The sequence below is a fragment of the Remersonia thermophila genome, chromosome 1 (genome assembly GCF_042764415.1).
Source record: "Remersonia thermophila strain ATCC 22073 chromosome 1, whole genome shotgun sequence".
In the NCBI taxonomy this organism is placed as follows: domain Eukaryota; kingdom Fungi; phylum Ascomycota; class Sordariomycetes; order Sordariales; family Chaetomiaceae; genus Remersonia; species Remersonia thermophila.
This window is the reverse complement of record NC_092217.1, coordinates 4,371,743-4,388,246: the sequence shown is the minus strand read 5'-3', so window position 1 is coordinate 4,388,246 and position 16,504 is coordinate 4,371,743. Positions and strand designations below refer to the sequence as shown.

Here is a 16,504-nt window from a genome sequence, read left to right as displayed (position 1 = left end):
TTTGGTTTGTCTGACAGGAGAATCCATGATGCTTTTTGTTCCTTTCCTTACTATATTCCATGCTAGATGAAGAGACCGGAATAGATAGCACCAAGGGTCGCTGTTCCACCATACCTCGAGGGATCCGTCTCTCAAGTCGAACCGCTTTCTTTTCCTTTGTCCATCACAAAGCCCATCACATCTTGGACACATGCTGTGTATATTTCTAGTACACATACACACATACTACTAGCACACGCCCAAGGACGAAACCCTCAACAAGAACAATCAAGAACAAAACAAAACGCAACCTAACCGCCCCTCCTTTTTTTTTCCATCTCCACTTTTCAAGCACCCACTTCCCGTCCCTGGCTCCCGTCCACAGGGTTCCCGGACCGGAGATAAGAACAAAAAAAAAGGGAGAGAGAGAGCGAAAGGCATGGAAGAAGCGATGCCGAAGGCGGACACTCCCCCCCGGCACACCGGCACGCCCGGCTTTGATATGGGCCTTACCCGCTCGGCCCTACCATCCAAGCATCAAACACAACAAGCTGCGTAGCTCAGGGGAAGAGCGCCGGGCTCATAACCCGGAGGTCACTCGATCGAAACGAGTCGCAGCTAACGAGTTCCTTTTCTTTTTTTCTATTTTTTCGTTTTTTTTTTTCTGGGTTTGGTTTGTGCTTCTTCTTTACAACTAACTAGTCTTCTGCAGCTCCGTCATCCAGTTACTTTTGTTTTTTAACTTTCAAATTTCACATGTTCCCAGGACAATCAGACATCCTTCTCTCTCTCTCTCTCTCTCTCTCTCTCTCTGCCCACCGTCTTTCCCGTCATACAATGGAATTGGGCTCGTGGTTTTTTCTGCCACAGATCATGAGGCTGAGGATCAGCGTAGAATCCGGTTGGTGGTGGTGGCTTGGTAGCATGTGAGTCATGCTAATTTTTTTCCCGTGCCTTTGGCTCCAGCGGTTCCACACAAGAAGGGGTGTGCGCGCAAGTGTGCTGCAGGATGACGAGGGATGTTTGGGGGGGGGGGGGGGGGGGGTGGGTTATGGTAGTTACCTACATACTATAGTTTATGGGTGGGATGGGACGAGCGGGTCTGGACGTAACCTTGTGCGGGGGGATCTTGCAGGACCTGTTGCCCCCTCCCCCTGACGCAAAGATGCGGGATCGGATGGCACGTGAGAAGAAGGGCTGGGATAGTAGAAGATGTGGTTTGGACATTGATCCTGTGGAGGAAGATGACGACACAATGATAGTGGTGTCTTCGCAGCAGCGCGGTGGTGCAATGTCATTGAAAGGAAAAAAAAGACAGTTCCCTCCTCTAAGTTAAAAACGTGTAGGTAAAAAAAAGCATGCAGTGATAGAGAGCCCAGTAATCCAAGATCCAACTCCAGAACTCTGAATGATCAACACGTTGAGCTCAACCCCCCTCTCAAAACCGAGCACAGCAGGACAGCCTTCCATATCAAACCCCCTTCATCATGCCAAGACCGTAATAAGAGGCAAAAGAATGCGCAAGCAGACCCTCTCGAGCGGGTTGCCATGGGTATATAAGCTGTTGACATCAAGCAAAGCAAAACAACAAGACACAAAATCGGCCCCTTCGTTTCGTCATTCCGCGGGGACAGAGGGATACATAGCGCCGTGTAGCGCGGCAGGCGGAGGCGCAGCGGGTAGAGAGTCTGGGCCGTCGTGCTCGGCAGTCGGCGTGGTTGGGGATGCTGGCGCAAGTTCTGGGTCTGGGATTTGGATATCGAGCTGTAGAAAGAAGAAAAAAAAAGTCAGCAAGAAGCTCTCGGCCTCAGGATACGCTTCTGCAAGACCTACCGTCATATACCCCGTCTGCCGCAGCGGCACGATCTTTGGCGGAATCACGCCCTCTTCCCCGGCAAAGGCCTTTTCCTTTTCCTCGTTCCACTGCTCGATCCAGCGCTCCAGGTTGCGCAGCCTCGTCTTGGCCGCCGTGAAGCCCAGGTCGTCCCACAGCCAGCCCGTGGCAAGGCCGAGCACGTTGTCGAGGATGTTCCTCCAGCTGTACGGGTTGAAAATGGGCACCAGCTCGCTGTTCAGCTTGTCGATCACCCTCCGGAATTCCTCCTGCGACATGCCCGCCGGGTCCAAGATGTCCGGATACAGGCTCGAGAAGGTCGGCGCCAGGTCGCCCTGCAGCAGCCAGTCTCGGCGCACGCGGATGATGCGCGTCTTTTCGTACTCGGGCGAGCCGACGGGAACGTGCGGGTTCAGATGCGGGTAGCAGGGATGCTGCGGCCCCCACTCCTCGGCGGCGTCGGGTTGCGCGTCCTCGCCCATGATGGACGAGTTGGTGGAGGAGAGGGCCGACCCGATGCCCGAGAGGGCCGAGCCGGTGGAGAGGCGCTGCGAGTTGACCATGATGTCTGGCCCGCGCTCCAGGTCCGCGGCGAAGGCATCGCCGCGCGCCGTCGCCGCCGCCGCAGCAGCAGCGTCATCGTCACCTGGTGGCGCCATGACGGCTCGGCCTTTGCCCTTGTCCTCCTTGGCTTTCGAGCCGGGCCGGGAGCCGGGCTGGCGGAAGCTGAGGCTGATGGCGGGCTGGAGCTTGGTGAGGCTCAGGCCGCGGCTGCGGAACCGACGGCCCTCGGGGACCGCGAGGAGGCGGGGAGGCTGCTGCTGGCGGCTGGTGGAGGGGCCGGCCTGCTGGGGGTCCTCGACCGGCGAGGGCGTCGCGCTGGAGCGCTTGCTGTCGTACGACGGGCGGAGCGACGGCGGGAGGCTGATGGATTGCTCGGCGCCGGCGCAGCGGTCGAGCTGGAGGCTGGCGCGGTGAGAGAGGGCCGGGCGGGGCTCTCGCTCCTCAAAGGTGAGGGTCAGGAGCGGCGACTCGGCGGTGAGGGCGGCGGCCTGGCGGGAGGCGCTCCCGGGGAGCGGGAGGTTTGGCGACGGGAGGGGAACGGGAGGCGGCGGCGGCGTGGACAAACGACGCGGGCGGGTGGCGGTCGGAGGAGGCCTGAGGTCCCTCGGGGTCGAGTTGGTCGGGTTCCAGAGGCGCGCGGCCGAGAGCTGGCCGAGGGGGAGTCGTGCGGCGCCGTGGCGGGTGCGGAAAGGAGTCCGGTGGAAGGAATCCGGGTCGCCGCCTCGGCCCCTTTGAAGGAGGCTGTTTCTCCGCGACGGAGACAGCGGCTGTCGCGAGAAAGAGTCGGGCGGCGGCGGCGGCGGCGACGACAACGACGACGACGGGGTCAGGAAGGAGGAGTCGGGGACTTCCAAGTCGTCGCGATACGGAGAAGGGAGGTGGTGTGACGGAAGAGGCGGCGGCGGCGGCAGCGACAGGCCGGGATTGGCTGTCGAGGCATTTAGGGCGGCGGGAGGGGCCGGGGTTGGTCGGGGGGGGACGGCGGCTGGTGTGGATGAAGCCGTGGGGGAGATCTTGGTGGTGGCAGCCGAACGACGGCCGCCTTGTCCAAGAACACGGGGATTGGGAATGTCAGGATGTTCTTGGCCGTCGGCCCCCTTTCTCGCATGCCGCGTATGTAGCAACCGACCCTATGGCCGTTTATGCAAGAGGGGCCGCACTGGACCAGTCACGGCTTTCCTGGTCAATGGCTACGACGCCGTCCGACGCCTTTCTCCACCCGTCGCCCTTGGGAAAAAAAAATGAACAAAAGACGCCGGCCGTCGTGGAGCGCGACCCACGAACGACGCCACAGGGCACTTTTGGGTCCAGACGGGTCGATTGCGGGTCAGGACGAACACACGAACCGGCGCAGCGGGCTAGTTCGTCTAGGTGTGTGTGTGTGTGTGTGTGTGTGTGTGTGTGTGTCTGTGTGCGTGCAAGAGAAGCCGATGCGCTGATGGATGGCCGGGGGACTTTGGGGGCTCGATTGGATGTCTGCTGCGTGCGGGCTTCCAGGTTATGCAAGCGCGGGCATGCAGTGGGAATGGTGCAGAGCGCGCAGAAATCAACAAGCAACAAGCAACGCGAGAAGGACGACTTCGATTGGCAGGCCGGGCGGCCTAGCGCTGGGTCTGCTGCTTGCCAAGCCCCCGTAGCGGATGCCAACAGCTGGCAGCGAGGTAGCACGGACGCTCGGCGGCGGGGGCCAACGAGCCAACCAGCGCGCGGTGCCCCGGCACGACAATTTCCGGATTGGGCCACTTAGACGGGGGGAGGGAGTGAGGTGGAGCGGGCTCTGTTTGATTTGATTGAACACTGCACGGTGTATGTACTTCCCAAGCCGGGCTGGATCCAGCTCGTGCGAGACGACCTGATGCAGGCGGCGTTGGGGATGAGATGTTTGGGTTTGGCAGAGGAGGAGGAGAATTGGTAAGAAAAGAAACGAAGGTCTCGTCTGCGCTGGACCTCAGGTTGGGCGGATGGGGTCAGCTTGGGAACTGTCGGGTACGTATCGGGTCGGACGGGGGACAGGAACCCGGGAATGCCTCCGCCACGCGTGCGTGTGCTCCTCTCCAAGCAAAACAGAAATAAGGTAAACAGGGAAAAGGCCAGGTTCCTCAAGTTGGCATCTTGGTGAATACTGTGTACATGACGGATGGAGGCTGTTCGCCTTAAGTACCGTAGGGTTGGCTACGCTACACCGTGGTGGATAACTGCCTTGCCTGCCTGGGCACCTCGCCGGCAATGTGGGAGACGACTGGCCCAGCGTAGGGTGTCTCAGGTCTTCTCCAGTCGTATTCCAGGGGGCTCCCGCCACCCTTCTGCTCGGTCCGAATCGAGCAACAAAACGCAATGAGCCTGGCCAGTGGTAGAGCTGTGCCGGGCCAAAGACCCGTCTGCTGCCTTTTGCCTTTCAGGAGCTGGCGACTTGGTCGCATGCGGCACAACCGACGCTCTGCGCGCAAGACTCTGGCAACCCATGGGTGGGCGGGTGGCAATCGTTGCCGTCGACGCCATGTACGCAGTATGCATCGCGTCGGGTACGGCGGCCGAAAGAATAACAGAGAGCATGCGATTGGTTGCAACGCCGTATCAACACTGTGCACGGGCACTGTGCTGTGTCATGTCAGATGGATGCGATGAGGGAATCCCCGGTCAACATCCACCAAACAACCCACTAGCAGTATTATTTTTTTAAATAAAAAACAAAATATCAAGTTGACTATCTCTAAGGATTCCTTGCTGCGCATAGAGCAGAAGCCATTGCGAGCATGACCAGAAACATCGTTCAACAAACTGCCATCCTCGTGGAGGTTCTGCCCCGTTGAAGTGAGGCATCGAACGGCATCGAACGGCATCGGAGCTACGTCATCTTTGCGCTCAGGGTATACCGCAGGACAAGCCCCCGCTGATTGTCGTTGTGCCATCACGATCCCGTCGAGACGCCCGCCATAACCACCGTTCGCGGCCAACGCTTTCAACGCTTTCCGGCAATCCGCCTCTCCCTGGGTTCTCCAGCGCATCACTGCCATGGGGTCGGCGCCACCACCCCCCGAAAGCCGGACGCCCGACGAAGCCATCTCGTCAGGCTCCGACTCTCGCCGGTCTGGCGGACATGGCAAGGACCCTCAGGAGCTCCGGCGTCGCCGGCCCGTCAGCCTGCCGCTCCAGCCCGAGGACCGCCAGCTCCGCCGCCGCGACCGCCGCTCATCCACCTTTTCGGCGTACAGCATCCTCTCCGAGGCCAGCAGGTCGTTCCAGGAAGACATAGTGCACCCGGGCTCGGCCAGATCCCGTCCAGCCACCTGGTTGTCGAGGCTGCCTCTTGTCGCCGGCCTGGTCCCCCCCTTGGTCGGCATCTTTTTCAAGGGCGGCGCCGCCTTTTGCAACGACGTCATCCTGCTGCTCCTGGCGGCGCTGCTCCTGCACTGGTCGACGACAACGCCATGGTGAGCCGCCGGCTGCTCCTTGTTCGACGTAGCCGTCCCCATCCCCGCTGACAGAATCCTTCCTGCAGGGAGTGGTATCATGCCGCGCGAGAAGTGCGGGTCGACCAAGACGCCGCAGACGTCGAGCCGCTTGACGTTGGCAGCGACGAGAAGGACCCTCTTCGCGGAAGCGATGACGAGGAATCCGACGCGGCGAGCGCCCTCTCGCCCGAGGAAAAGAACAGGCGCGAGCTGCTGGCGAAAGCCGCACGGCGCCGGCTCCGGCTCCTTGAGCTTCTTGCCCTGGTCGGGTGCTTCCTGGCGCCCGGTGCGGCGACATACTTTCTGTACGTCGCGCGGGGATTCCTCGTCTGGTCGCACGAAGGCCTTTTCTCCAACCTCAACCTGGGCATCGTGCTCTTCACCACCGAGATCGCCCCGCTCTCGTACTCCATCAAGCTCCTCCTGGACCACACGGCACGTCTCCAGCGAGTTGTCAACACGAATCCGTACAAGATGGTTCGCATCACCCCAGCACGCTACGCCGCCCTGCTAGCCCGCCTCGACGAGCTCGAAGAACGCATCCTCCTCTCCCCATCACCGCCGCCACAAAAACAACAAGAAGAATCATCACCATCCACGCTTCCCCAGGATCAAGCTCCCAACGTCCAGCTCGAACCCCCCGTCTGCTCATGGCACTCCAACCCCAACAACCAGCGCGCCATCGCCCGCCAAATCCGCGACGACGTCGCCCGCGAAGTCCGCGCGGCTGTCCAGCCCGACATGGACGCCGTCGTACGCGCGGTCCGCCGGTACGAGAAGAAGTCGAGCGCCCTCGAGCACGAGACGGGCCTGCGCCTGGCCGAGCTGCGAGCGCGGCTCGACGACGCCATCGCGCTCTCGGCGGTGGCCGCCAGGTACATGAGCGCTTCCGCGAGGAGCCCGGGGCAGCAGGCCTTGCAGGCTTTGAGGACGGTGGCGGCGGCGGCCGTGGGGTTGTTTGCCAAGGTGATGAGCGGGGCGTTGTACCTCGTCACAAGGCCGCTGGCCGGGATGAGCTGGGCGTGCGGAGCGGCGCTGATGGTGGCAACGATGCCATTGGCCTGGCTTTCGAGGGTGGAGGAGAGGAAACAGGTGATGATTTTGGACGAGGTGGAAGTCCTGGGGGATGGTCGACAGGGGAAGTCGCAGAAACCTGCTCAAGGGCAGCAGCAGCAGCAGCAGCAGCAGCAGCAACAACAACAACAACAACAGCGTCAGCAGGGACAGCTACAACAGGGACAGGCGATGGCTCCGCTGAAAGCGCAGATACAGGTGTCTACGAAGCCCAGACGGACCTCGTGGAACGAGAGGATGGCGGCGAAGGCGGCGTGAAGAGGCGGCCTGGGCGGTCAGGGCTTCCACCAACGAAAACACAGCAAGTCAATACGCAAAGGCAGCAGCTAGTGATTGGGCTTCGCAGCAGACTGGTACATGCAGGCAGGTCAGGACCCAGGGGATCTACTGTGTATGTGGAGCGCTGAGAACCCCTTGATGAGCGTCTGCCCGGCGGGAGGAGCAACGAGGACAGCATTTCTCCGAACCCCATGTTCCCGATGGTCTCGAGCATGGCTTTGTGTCTCCGTCCAGCGCGCACCGCAGCACCTGGCCGTTCCTGGTGCTGGTACGCCACGGGCATGTCGTCGTTGAGCGTCTCCGGATCCGCCTCGTCGGGAACCGGCCTTGTGGGTCCCCGACCTCTCTCCCCGTGTCCGGCTCCGAGTGGATCGCCCCAACGGAACCCCCGTGCGTGGCGTCGAGGTCACATGCGACGCCGACGTTGACGACGTCCAATGGACGGTTGGGAGGGTTCGTCGCTCCCGCCTGGGATCGTCGATCCTGGGGAGACGGCACCTGAACTTAGACACTGCAATTTCTTTTTTTCCTCTTTGCAGAACTGCGCGTCTTTCTTTTTTGTGTTTTCCCCTGTCCCTCCCACGCCACGGCGGCCCCCATATCCACCCAATGCTTCCCCCCATCGGGATCGATCTGCGACAATTCAGACAATGCAGCTGCTTGGCCATGCAACTGAGATTCAAAAGATCCGACTCCATGGATCGGACCAATTTCCGCTCTTGGAGGCTTGGGCCGGCTTGGACGAATGGACGGCCAACCCCCCCTTCAGCCACGGCGCCGCCAGGACAGCGCAAAAGGAGCAACAATCAACCCCTCGGAGAATCTCGCGGTGTAGACTCTGTGCGACCAACTCAGCAGCATCGCTAGCTACCGCGTACGTACACAGTAGTACTGCGTACGCATCGTTGTGACGGACCGGCCGGCCAGAGCCGCAGACGATTTCCGCTGTTTTGGATCGCTCCAGGGCCAACCAGAAGCCGTGCTTGACAACGCTGCCCCTGGGTGAAACGCCGCTGGATGTCGATCTCTGGCATGCGGCTTCTCCCATCCCCTGACAAAACAATCCCCCCCCCCCTGACGGCTTTGGCGACGCATGGACAACAACGCTCTGCCGCCGTTCCATCTATTCTTGTTGGCCCTTGCTTTGGCCTTGGCGTCATCGGGATGGAGAGCGTGATACGGTGTACGAGCAGCTCCCGACATCATGTGTCTGTGCCGTATTTCCCGGCTGCAAGGGAGCTCCCTCTCGCCCTGCCGTCCGCCGCAGGGTACCGTGAAGAATGGATGCCCGTCCGAGAGAGGCCCGGCGGAAGCACGACTCATGCTCATGTTGCACCAGGTCCTTCCCCACCCTCTCTCTGTCAACATGCCGGGTGCGTACACAATGCCCCGTACCAAGTCCCGACCTAGCCGCGTTCCCGCCGGTGCGCGCGTGTCGATCTCGGCGGCATGCCGTTCTCAATGCGTCTGCTATACCACGCCAGCTATATCGTATACCCATGTTCTTTCCTTCCCCCCCCACATACACACATATCATGTCTTACTTTTCAGTGTCTCATCGGGATGTCCACCTTCCGTCCCGCGCTGGTCCTGGCCCTCGGTCGAGCCCGCTCGCGGCTCAAGGTTGCTGTCAAGCTCCCGGCGCCCGTCGGGAGCCTAACAGGACCTGCTGTCTGCTGTGTATCTTGACGAGGACCGCCTGCTCCCCTCTCCTTGTCTGTTATACAACTTTCTTCCTCTCCACCTCCACCACGCTGCAGGCCGACGACCGTGGTAGACTCTCCTGAGGGTCCTGCTTGTGACACCCCGTCGTCTTGTTCTCCTCCTCCTCCCCCCCCTTCTCGAGTAGCCGTCCTGCCGCTGTCACCCGCCGCCATGAGGCTCCCTCGGCCGTCATCGCGCGGCCTGCTCTGGCTGCTGGTCTTGTCGACCTGCGCCGCAGATGTTACGGCGGCGGCGGCGACGCGTGTGAGAAGACAGGAGGAGGACCAGACGGCGAGTCCCACAACATCGTCGCTTACGATCACCACCACCTCCCCGACCATCACCACGAAAAGCGGCTCTCACACCTCTGCCTCTTCCTCCTCTTCCTCGACCACGCTTCCCACCCTCACCGAAACCCACTCCTCCGCCAAACCCACCAGCACGACGCTCTTTGACAGTACGTCTTTTTTTTTTAAAAAAAAAAAGAAAAGAAAAAGAAAAAGAATCAACCGACCTCCCTCACAAACTCCCTCACTCCTATGACCAACGAGCTAACCTCCTCGTTCTCCTCCTTGAATATAGCCTCCATCCCTCCAGGCAAGCTCCCTCTGGAACCTCGCCTCTCCCCGGCCTTCGCCCTCGCCGGCGCCTTTCTCCTCCCCTTCGGCCTCGTGCACCTCTCCCTCGCCCACGCGCGCACGCGCGCCTTCCTCTCGGCCGCCTTCGCCACCGCCCTCGCCTCGACGCTCTTGATCCTGTACCTGACCGTCCCGCCCGTGTCCGACGCCGCGCAGGTCGGGTACGTCCTGGGCGCCGCCGGCGCGGCCGCCGTGCTGGGCGGCATGGCGCTGCTGCTCAACGTGGCCGAGCTGGCCGAGTGCGGGGGCTGCATGCTCGGCGGCTTCTGCATGGGCATGTGGCTCCTGACGCTCAAGGAGGGCGGCCTCGTCGGCGCCAGCGTCGTCGGCAAGGCGGTCCTGCTCGTCGTGTTCGCGGCCGCGGGCGGCGGCGCCTACGCCGTCCAGCGCACGCGGGGGTACGTCCTGGCCGGCTGCACCGGGTTCGCCGGCGCGACGGGCACGGTGCTCGGCATCGACTGCTTCGCGCGGGCCGGGCTCAAGGAGTTTTGGGCGTGGCTGTGGGGGCTCAACGAGGACCTGTTCCCCCTCGGCGCCTACGAGGGCGGCTACGAGTACCCGCTGACGAGGGGGATGCGGGTCGAGCTGGCCGCCACCGTCATCCTGGCCGTGGCGGGCGCCGCCGCGCAGCTCAAGCTGTGGAGGCGGTTCGGCAAGAAGTGGCGCGGGTACGGCAGCGACGGGGACTCGAGCGGCGACGTGGCCAGGGGCGCCGGGCATCCGCCGTCGGACGAGGAGAGCCTCGTCGGGCAGCGCGTCGCCGAGGCGACGGAGCGCGAGAAGCGCGAGTGGGAGCGCATCTACGGCCAGGACGCGGAGGGCGGCGTCGGCGACAAGGAGAAGGCCGCTTCCGGCGAGACCGTCCGGGGCGTCGTGCCCCTCTCCCCCCGGTCGACGGTCGAGCTGGAGGGACGGCCCTTGGCCCGCCGGCAGGACGACGGGGCGCCGCCGGATGCGACGCAGCCCGGCGCGGCCGCGGGCGGCGAGGAAGCCCCGGCTTTGCCGGAGGATGGACCGGCGCGCCAAGACGGGCCGGCCGGCCCCGCGGAGCCAGCGGCATCACGCACATCGCCGCCGGTCTTCCCCCTGCCGTTCCAGGTGCCCCTCCCGTCGTCGCCGAGGCTGGGAAGCGCGTCCGAGGACGGCTCCTCCGTCGCGGCCATGGCGGACGACGATCTGGACGAAAGAGGCGTCGCGGAGGCGGCGGGCGACGGGAACGCCGACGCCGCGGCGTGGGCGCCGGGTAGGCTGCCCAACAAGACCACGGGCGCGTCGGCGGCCCCTAGCGTAGACGGCGTGCCGTACGCCGACTCGGAAACCGACAAGCACGGGCCGTTGGCTTCGGCGGCGGCGCTCCCAAGGGACGATACGGACTCCATCGCGGCCACCCTGGATGACGAGAGCTTCGCCGACGAGGAGGATATGGATGCGAGGCTGTCGTGGTCCTCCAATGCGAAGCCGCAGGCCGCAGGCCGTGGCGCTGGGGAGGTCGACGCTCGGAAGGCGCTGGATGATCAAGCGGCCGAGACCGAGCCGGGTAAGCAGGCCGTCGAAGCGTCGCCGGCAACCCGGACCGGCAGCGGGAAGGCTGCTCCGTCGGTATCAAGCAGCCGACAGCCGCACGCTCCCGAGGTGGGCAGAGAAGAAGAGGAGGAGGAGGAGGAGGGCCAGCCAAGAAATGAGACGGGCGAGACCAAGGCTCCCGCGAGCGCGACGGAGAAGGACGCCACCGCCGCCGCCGCCGGGAAAGAAAACGACGCGTCCCCCGGCTCCCAATCTTCCTCCCACGCCCCCGAGTCGGTCGCGTCCCAGGCGTCCACCGCCCTCCTGACCAAGACCAACCTCCCTCCGCCGCTCCCCGAGGTCGCCCTGGTGTACCGGACCAACGAATGGGCCAAACACCTGGAAATGGCCGACGCGCCAGACCCCGAGGACCTCGCCCCGGAGGTGACCCCGGACGTCCCCGACGAGCAGCCCGCCCGCCTGGACATCGTCGACCTCCAGCTGACCGCCGAGAACGGCGCTCCTCCGCCCATCCCGCCCAAGGCGGTCAAGAGGACGAGCTCCACGACGGTCCTCTCGGCCCAGATCCCGCCGGCCTCGTCGCGTCCCACGTCCACGCTCCCGCCTCAGCGGTATTCGCAGGCCGAAGCCATGGCCGCGTTGGAAGGCGGCAGGGCGCAGCATCCCGCTTCCTCGGGGCTCCCGCGGTCCGAATCCTACCAGAGCTTTGTTCCAACCACCACAACCACCACCACCACCACCACGACCCCCGCCGCCGCCAAGCGCCTCTCCGCAACCACCACCGCCAGCTTGGCCAGCCACAACCCGCCGCCTCCCTACGGCCCGAACAAACAGACGCTCCTCGGCGTGCGCGAGCAGATCCTCGTCTCGCGCGCCTCGGCCCTCTACGGCCCCCACAGCAGCACGCCCCATCTCGTCGCGGCGGGGCCGCCGCCCCAGGGGTACTACGCCCAGGGGAACCCGCACTTCTCGTCGTCCACCCCATACCTGCTGAGCCTCCGAGCCGGTCCTGCCCCGGGAGGCGTGCCCATGTCGGCGACGATGACGACGCTGCCTGCTCCTCCTCACGCCATCGCGACCATGGCTCCCGCCGCCTCCGCCGCCGCCGCCGCCGCCGCTGCTACCGCGGACAGGGACCTGGACGACCTCCCGCTGTCGCAGCGGCGGACGATGATTCGGCGGAGCCTCGTGCCCGCGCCGTTGCGGTCGCCGGGGATGATGCGGCACTCGGGGAGCGGCGGCTTGGAGGGCGATCGGAGGAGGTGAGAGGGACCTTGGGTGAGAGCAGGGACGTGAGGAGGACGAGTATTCTACACGCGCGTGCGTGGAAGTGGGATGGGATGACGGTGGGGTATTCTTTTCTAGACTAGGTTGCGTCTTTTCTCTCTCACTCACTCACTCACTCACGCACACACACACTCTCTCTTTCTTTCTCACATAGACGCGTACACACACACATTCTCTCTCTCTCTCTCTCTCTCTTACACACACACGCACACACGCACACACGCACACACACACATGTATATGCATGCAAACACCTACGCATGCAACCACACGCTCTCTTTGGGGGGGGGGGGGGGGTTGTCAGGATAGAATGTATTTTTGGCAAAGACACATGGGACAGAGCAGGACTACAGAACAGGACTCCAAGAGTTCATCTTGGACGGCGACTTCAGTACATAGAAAAGGCACGGGAAGGGTACTATACCGGGCATGGAGAAGCGATGGGAACGATGGGCGCGGGGGGGAATCCTTCTCCTTGGCGGAGGGTGGTATATCTGTCTGCTGTCTGCTGGCACGATGCTATTTTCTAATCATTTAATACTACACTATCGCTACACGTTCCATCCTCTAATAATACCCCGGAACAGGCACGCACGTTCGACCAGCCTTGACGCTGGCTCCATGTAGGGCGGGGTGGGTGAATACAACACGACAACAACGTATACCTCTATATGATAGATATAGATATAGATCCAGTCCGTATCTTCCAGATGGCGACATGGTCACAACGGCAAAGGGCCTCGTAAGAGCTCATCCCACCGAGGTCTCATCGGGTTCAGCCAGAAACAAGTTGATGCAACCATTCATTATGGCGTTTTTTTTTTTTTTTTTTTTTTTGTTTCTTCGAACCCTAGCCAACAGGGCAAAAAAGGCCAGAAAGTCACGATACAACAAGGCAGCATGCAAATCTACTCTGTACACAGGGGCGTTGATGGCAATGCCGATGCCAACAATGCCTAATCGACCAAAATCTTGCCCTCGAGCTCTCCAAACCTCCCCAGGAACCCTTCAAACAGGCGGATGGCGCTCTCGACGTCCTGGCTGCCGCCCGTCTCGCGGATGCTGTGCATGCTCAGCTGGGGGTTGCCCATGTCGAGGGTCCTGACGCCGAGCTTGGCCGACAGCATGGGCCCGATGGTGCTCCCGCAGGGCGAGTCGTTCTTGACGACAAAGAGCTGCAGCGGGACGCGCTGGGCGCGGGCCACCTCCTGGAGGAGCACGATGCCCGGCGAGTTGGTGGCGTAGCGCTGGTTGGCGTTGATCTTGATGACGGGCCCGCCGTTGATGGCGGGCGTGTGGTTGCGCTCGTACTTGGCGGCGTAGTTGGGGTGGACGGCGTGGGCCATGTCGGCCGAGAGGAGGAACGAGGTGGCGAGGGTCTGCTCGAAGGCGGTGGCGGCGGCGTCGACGGCGCTGCCGGCGCCGGCGGCGGGGAGGACCGACAGGCGGCGGAGGATGGCGGGCAGCAGGTTCGAGTCGGCGCCGTGGGCCGAGAGGGAGCCGATCTCCTCGTGGTCGAAGCAGGCGACGAGGCGGATGGTGGCGTCGTCGCCGAGGGGGAAGGACCCGACCGATGCGATGAGGCCGCGGACGGCGCAAAAGGTCGAGTTGAGGTTGTCGAGGCGGGGCGAGAAGACGAGCTCGTCGCGGAGGCCGCCCAGGCACGCCTTTTGCGTGTCGTAGAGGAGGAGCTCAAAGTCGACGATCTGGCCCGCCTCGACGCCCAGGTGCTCGGCGATCAGGGCGAGGAAGGCCGGGTGGTGGCGCTCGGGCAGGGCGCGCAGAGGCTGGAAGTCGGCGTCGTCGGCTCCCGCGGGGGCCTCGGGCTCGGGCTCGGCCTTCTTGTTCAGCTCGGCCTCGACGAGCCCCGCGATGGGGAGCAGCTCGTCCTCCTTGTTGGGGTCGAAGTTGGACTGGCGATGCAGGTGGATGGCCAGGGTCGGGATGCGCAGGATGGGCTTGTCCACCTTGACGAGCTTCTGCGCAAAGCTGCCGTCGCCTTGGCGCACCAGGACGCGGCCGGCGACGCTCAGGTCGCGGTCGAACCAGCTGTGCCAGATGCCGCCGCCGTACGTCTCGACGCCGACCTGGAGGTAGCCGTTGGCGGAGCGCTTGCTGACGGGCTTGACGCGGAGGCACGGCGAGTCGGTGTGGGCGCCGATCATGCCGATGGGGTTGCCGGGCTTCCAGCGGGCGCCGACGGCGAAGGCGACGATGGACGAGGCGTTGCGGGTCAGATAGTACTTGCCGCCGGGCTTGACGGTGGCGGACCAGTCGTCGCGCTCCTGGATCCGGGTGAAGCCGGCGGCGTCAAACAGGTTGGCGGCGTTGGCGACGGCATGATAGGCTGAGACAGGAGGAGAGCATCGTCAGCGGAGAAAGCTGTTATGCGTTGGCGGGCAGGGCAAGCCCGGCGGGGAGGAAGAGGAGCGGACGTACGAGTCGGCGACGCATTGACAAAGTCGAGGAAATCAAAGGCGGAGGCGGGGGGAGCCATCTTGACCGACGTGCTGTAGCGGCGGGCGGTCTCGGATCGAGGGGACGAAGGCGTGGTGGATGGCGGGGTCGGCACGGGATCCGACGACGACGATGACAGGCAGGACGAGTGGCGGCGGCGGGTGAGATAGCTCGCTGGCATGGATGGGTGCGGCGGGGCAGGAGTCGGAAGCCTGCTCGAGGGCGTCGGACGTGTTGTCGCGAGGGTGACGATGCTCGCGATGCTGGCCGGCGACACCGAAGAAGCAGAAGAGGCAGAGGCCGAGGCAGAGGCAGAGGCAGATAAAGGAGGAGGCGTCGCTGCCGAGACGTCAAGACGAGGGCGTGCGCCGACAACAAGCGCCCAACAGACCCGCTTTCTTCCCAGCAACCAGGACATGGCCCGTTTCCGAGAGGTTGGGAGGATGCGGGGGAAAGGGAGGGGGCGGATGGATGCGCTATGGATTCCTCCCGCGCCGGCAGCTCAGCAGCGGCGGCACCTTGGGTTTCCTGGTTTCTTGGGATTCGACGGTGCGCGGGGTCCCGGAGCTGCAGCCCCCCAAGCGTGCACAAGTCAGGTCTTGCGCTCCATGCTTGCAGTCCACCAGGTTCAGCTGCCGTACATACTATAGGCGAGGGTGCGCTGCTGCTGGGTCCGGCAGACGGGGGGGGGGGGGGGGGGGGGGGGCCTGAGGGTGGGGACGACGACGGACGCATACATAGTTAGGTCCCATCTTCAATCTCTCCAGCTCCGACGTGGGCTCAGGTGGACCTTGGGGAGGGGGGGGGGGGGGGAAGAGAAGAGAAGAATGGAAGACGATTCAAGGCATCTCGATACCCTGGAAATCGGCCAAGATAGCTGGGTAGCTTAGGTATGGTGTCTCTTCCAAAACAAAACAAAAAAAGAAGAACAATTGCAAGAAGAATCTGTGGTTTCCAGGAGAGATGGAGAAACAGAAACGAAGAGTGCATCAGGCACGTACTGTGTAATAGGCAGTCAAGTACGAACAGTAGAGAGGGCAGTGGGCTGTCGGCTGTCGGCTGTCAGGCGGTCTGGTCCAGCCTCAGGCCCCAATGTCGGGTCCAATCCCATGTTCCAGCGGAGCGGGCAGATCCAGTTCCAACCCGCGGGCACCCACCCCACTTTCCCGACTGGGTAACTCGCTTCTTCCCCCACGCTCCCATCTTCAGCAGACAAGCTGGAAGGGGAAAAAAAGCACCATATTACTATACCTGGTACCTGATTTGCTGACATTCTCCATCATCATCCCCCCCCCCCCTCCCCTTCGTCCGCATCATGGGCTCTCTTCTGGCTGGGCGACGCATACCATGACACACCCGCAACACGCTGCGTGGCCTGGGATGGGATGGCTACAGCAAACAAGGTCCCTTGTTTCTTTTCGGCCTGGGAGAATACCTCCTCACCTTGGACAGAGGGTACGAGCATGGAATTATGGCCCGTGTCGAGTCTCGGCGGCCCGGCATCCTACCCGGTCTGTGCAGCAGCAACAAGCAATCCACCATTCTCGCTGCTCTTTCGTTTGTCCAAGCCACCTCAGGTAAGATGGGTGGGTAGGTTGGGAAAACCAGACGAAAAAAAAAAAAAAATCAGGCCCCCTCCACGCATCCTCCACCACGTCATACCCCCAAGAGGGTCATCCTTCTTCGGTCTTGGTTCCAAAGAAAGGTTCCTC

The 16,504-nt window shown here is 62.9% G+C and overlaps 4 protein-coding genes and 1 non-coding gene across 5 annotated transcripts; 3 read left to right on the top strand and 2 right to left on the bottom strand.

Moving 5' to 3' along the window:
- Nucleotides 1-528: 528 nt before the first annotated feature.
- VTJ83DRAFT_t15 lies at nucleotides 529-600 on the top strand. Its single transcript has one exon. It is a non-coding gene; the product is annotated as a tRNA-Met (tRNA).
- Nucleotides 601-1,596: 996 nt separating this feature from the next.
- On the bottom strand, nucleotides 1,597-2,472 carry VTJ83DRAFT_1218 (uncharacterized protein; the record flags this gene model as incomplete). The annotated part of the gene is made up of 2 exons (XM_071007353.1): nucleotides 1,597-1,743; nucleotides 1,813-2,472. The coding sequence occupies 2 exons, from the start codon at nucleotides 2,470-2,472 to the stop codon at nucleotides 1,597-1,599; spliced, it is 807 nt and encodes a 268-aa protein (XP_070870571.1).
- A 2,917-nt stretch (nucleotides 2,473-5,389) lies between these two features.
- On the top strand, nucleotides 5,390-7,161 carry VTJ83DRAFT_1217 (uncharacterized protein; the record flags this gene model as incomplete). The annotated part of the gene is made up of 2 exons (XM_071007352.1): nucleotides 5,390-5,808; nucleotides 5,877-7,161. 2 exons carry the CDS (start codon nucleotides 5,390-5,392, stop codon nucleotides 7,159-7,161), a joined length of 1,704 nt encoding a protein of 567 aa, XP_070870570.1.
- A 1,896-nt stretch (nucleotides 7,162-9,057) lies between these two features.
- VTJ83DRAFT_1216 (uncharacterized protein) lies at nucleotides 9,058-12,314 on the top strand (the record flags this gene model as incomplete). The annotated part of the gene is made up of 2 exons (XM_071007351.1): nucleotides 9,058-9,343; nucleotides 9,469-12,314. 2 exons carry the CDS (start codon nucleotides 9,058-9,060, stop codon nucleotides 12,312-12,314), a joined length of 3,132 nt encoding a protein of 1,043 aa, XP_070870569.1.
- Nucleotides 12,315-13,291: 977 nt separating this feature from the next.
- On the bottom strand, nucleotides 13,292-14,973 carry VTJ83DRAFT_1215 (uncharacterized protein; the record flags this gene model as incomplete). The annotated part of the gene is made up of 2 exons (XM_071007350.1): nucleotides 13,292-14,682; nucleotides 14,775-14,973. 2 exons carry the CDS (start codon nucleotides 14,971-14,973, stop codon nucleotides 13,292-13,294), a joined length of 1,590 nt encoding a protein of 529 aa, XP_070870568.1.
- Between the last annotated feature and the right edge of the window lie 1,531 nt (nucleotides 14,974-16,504).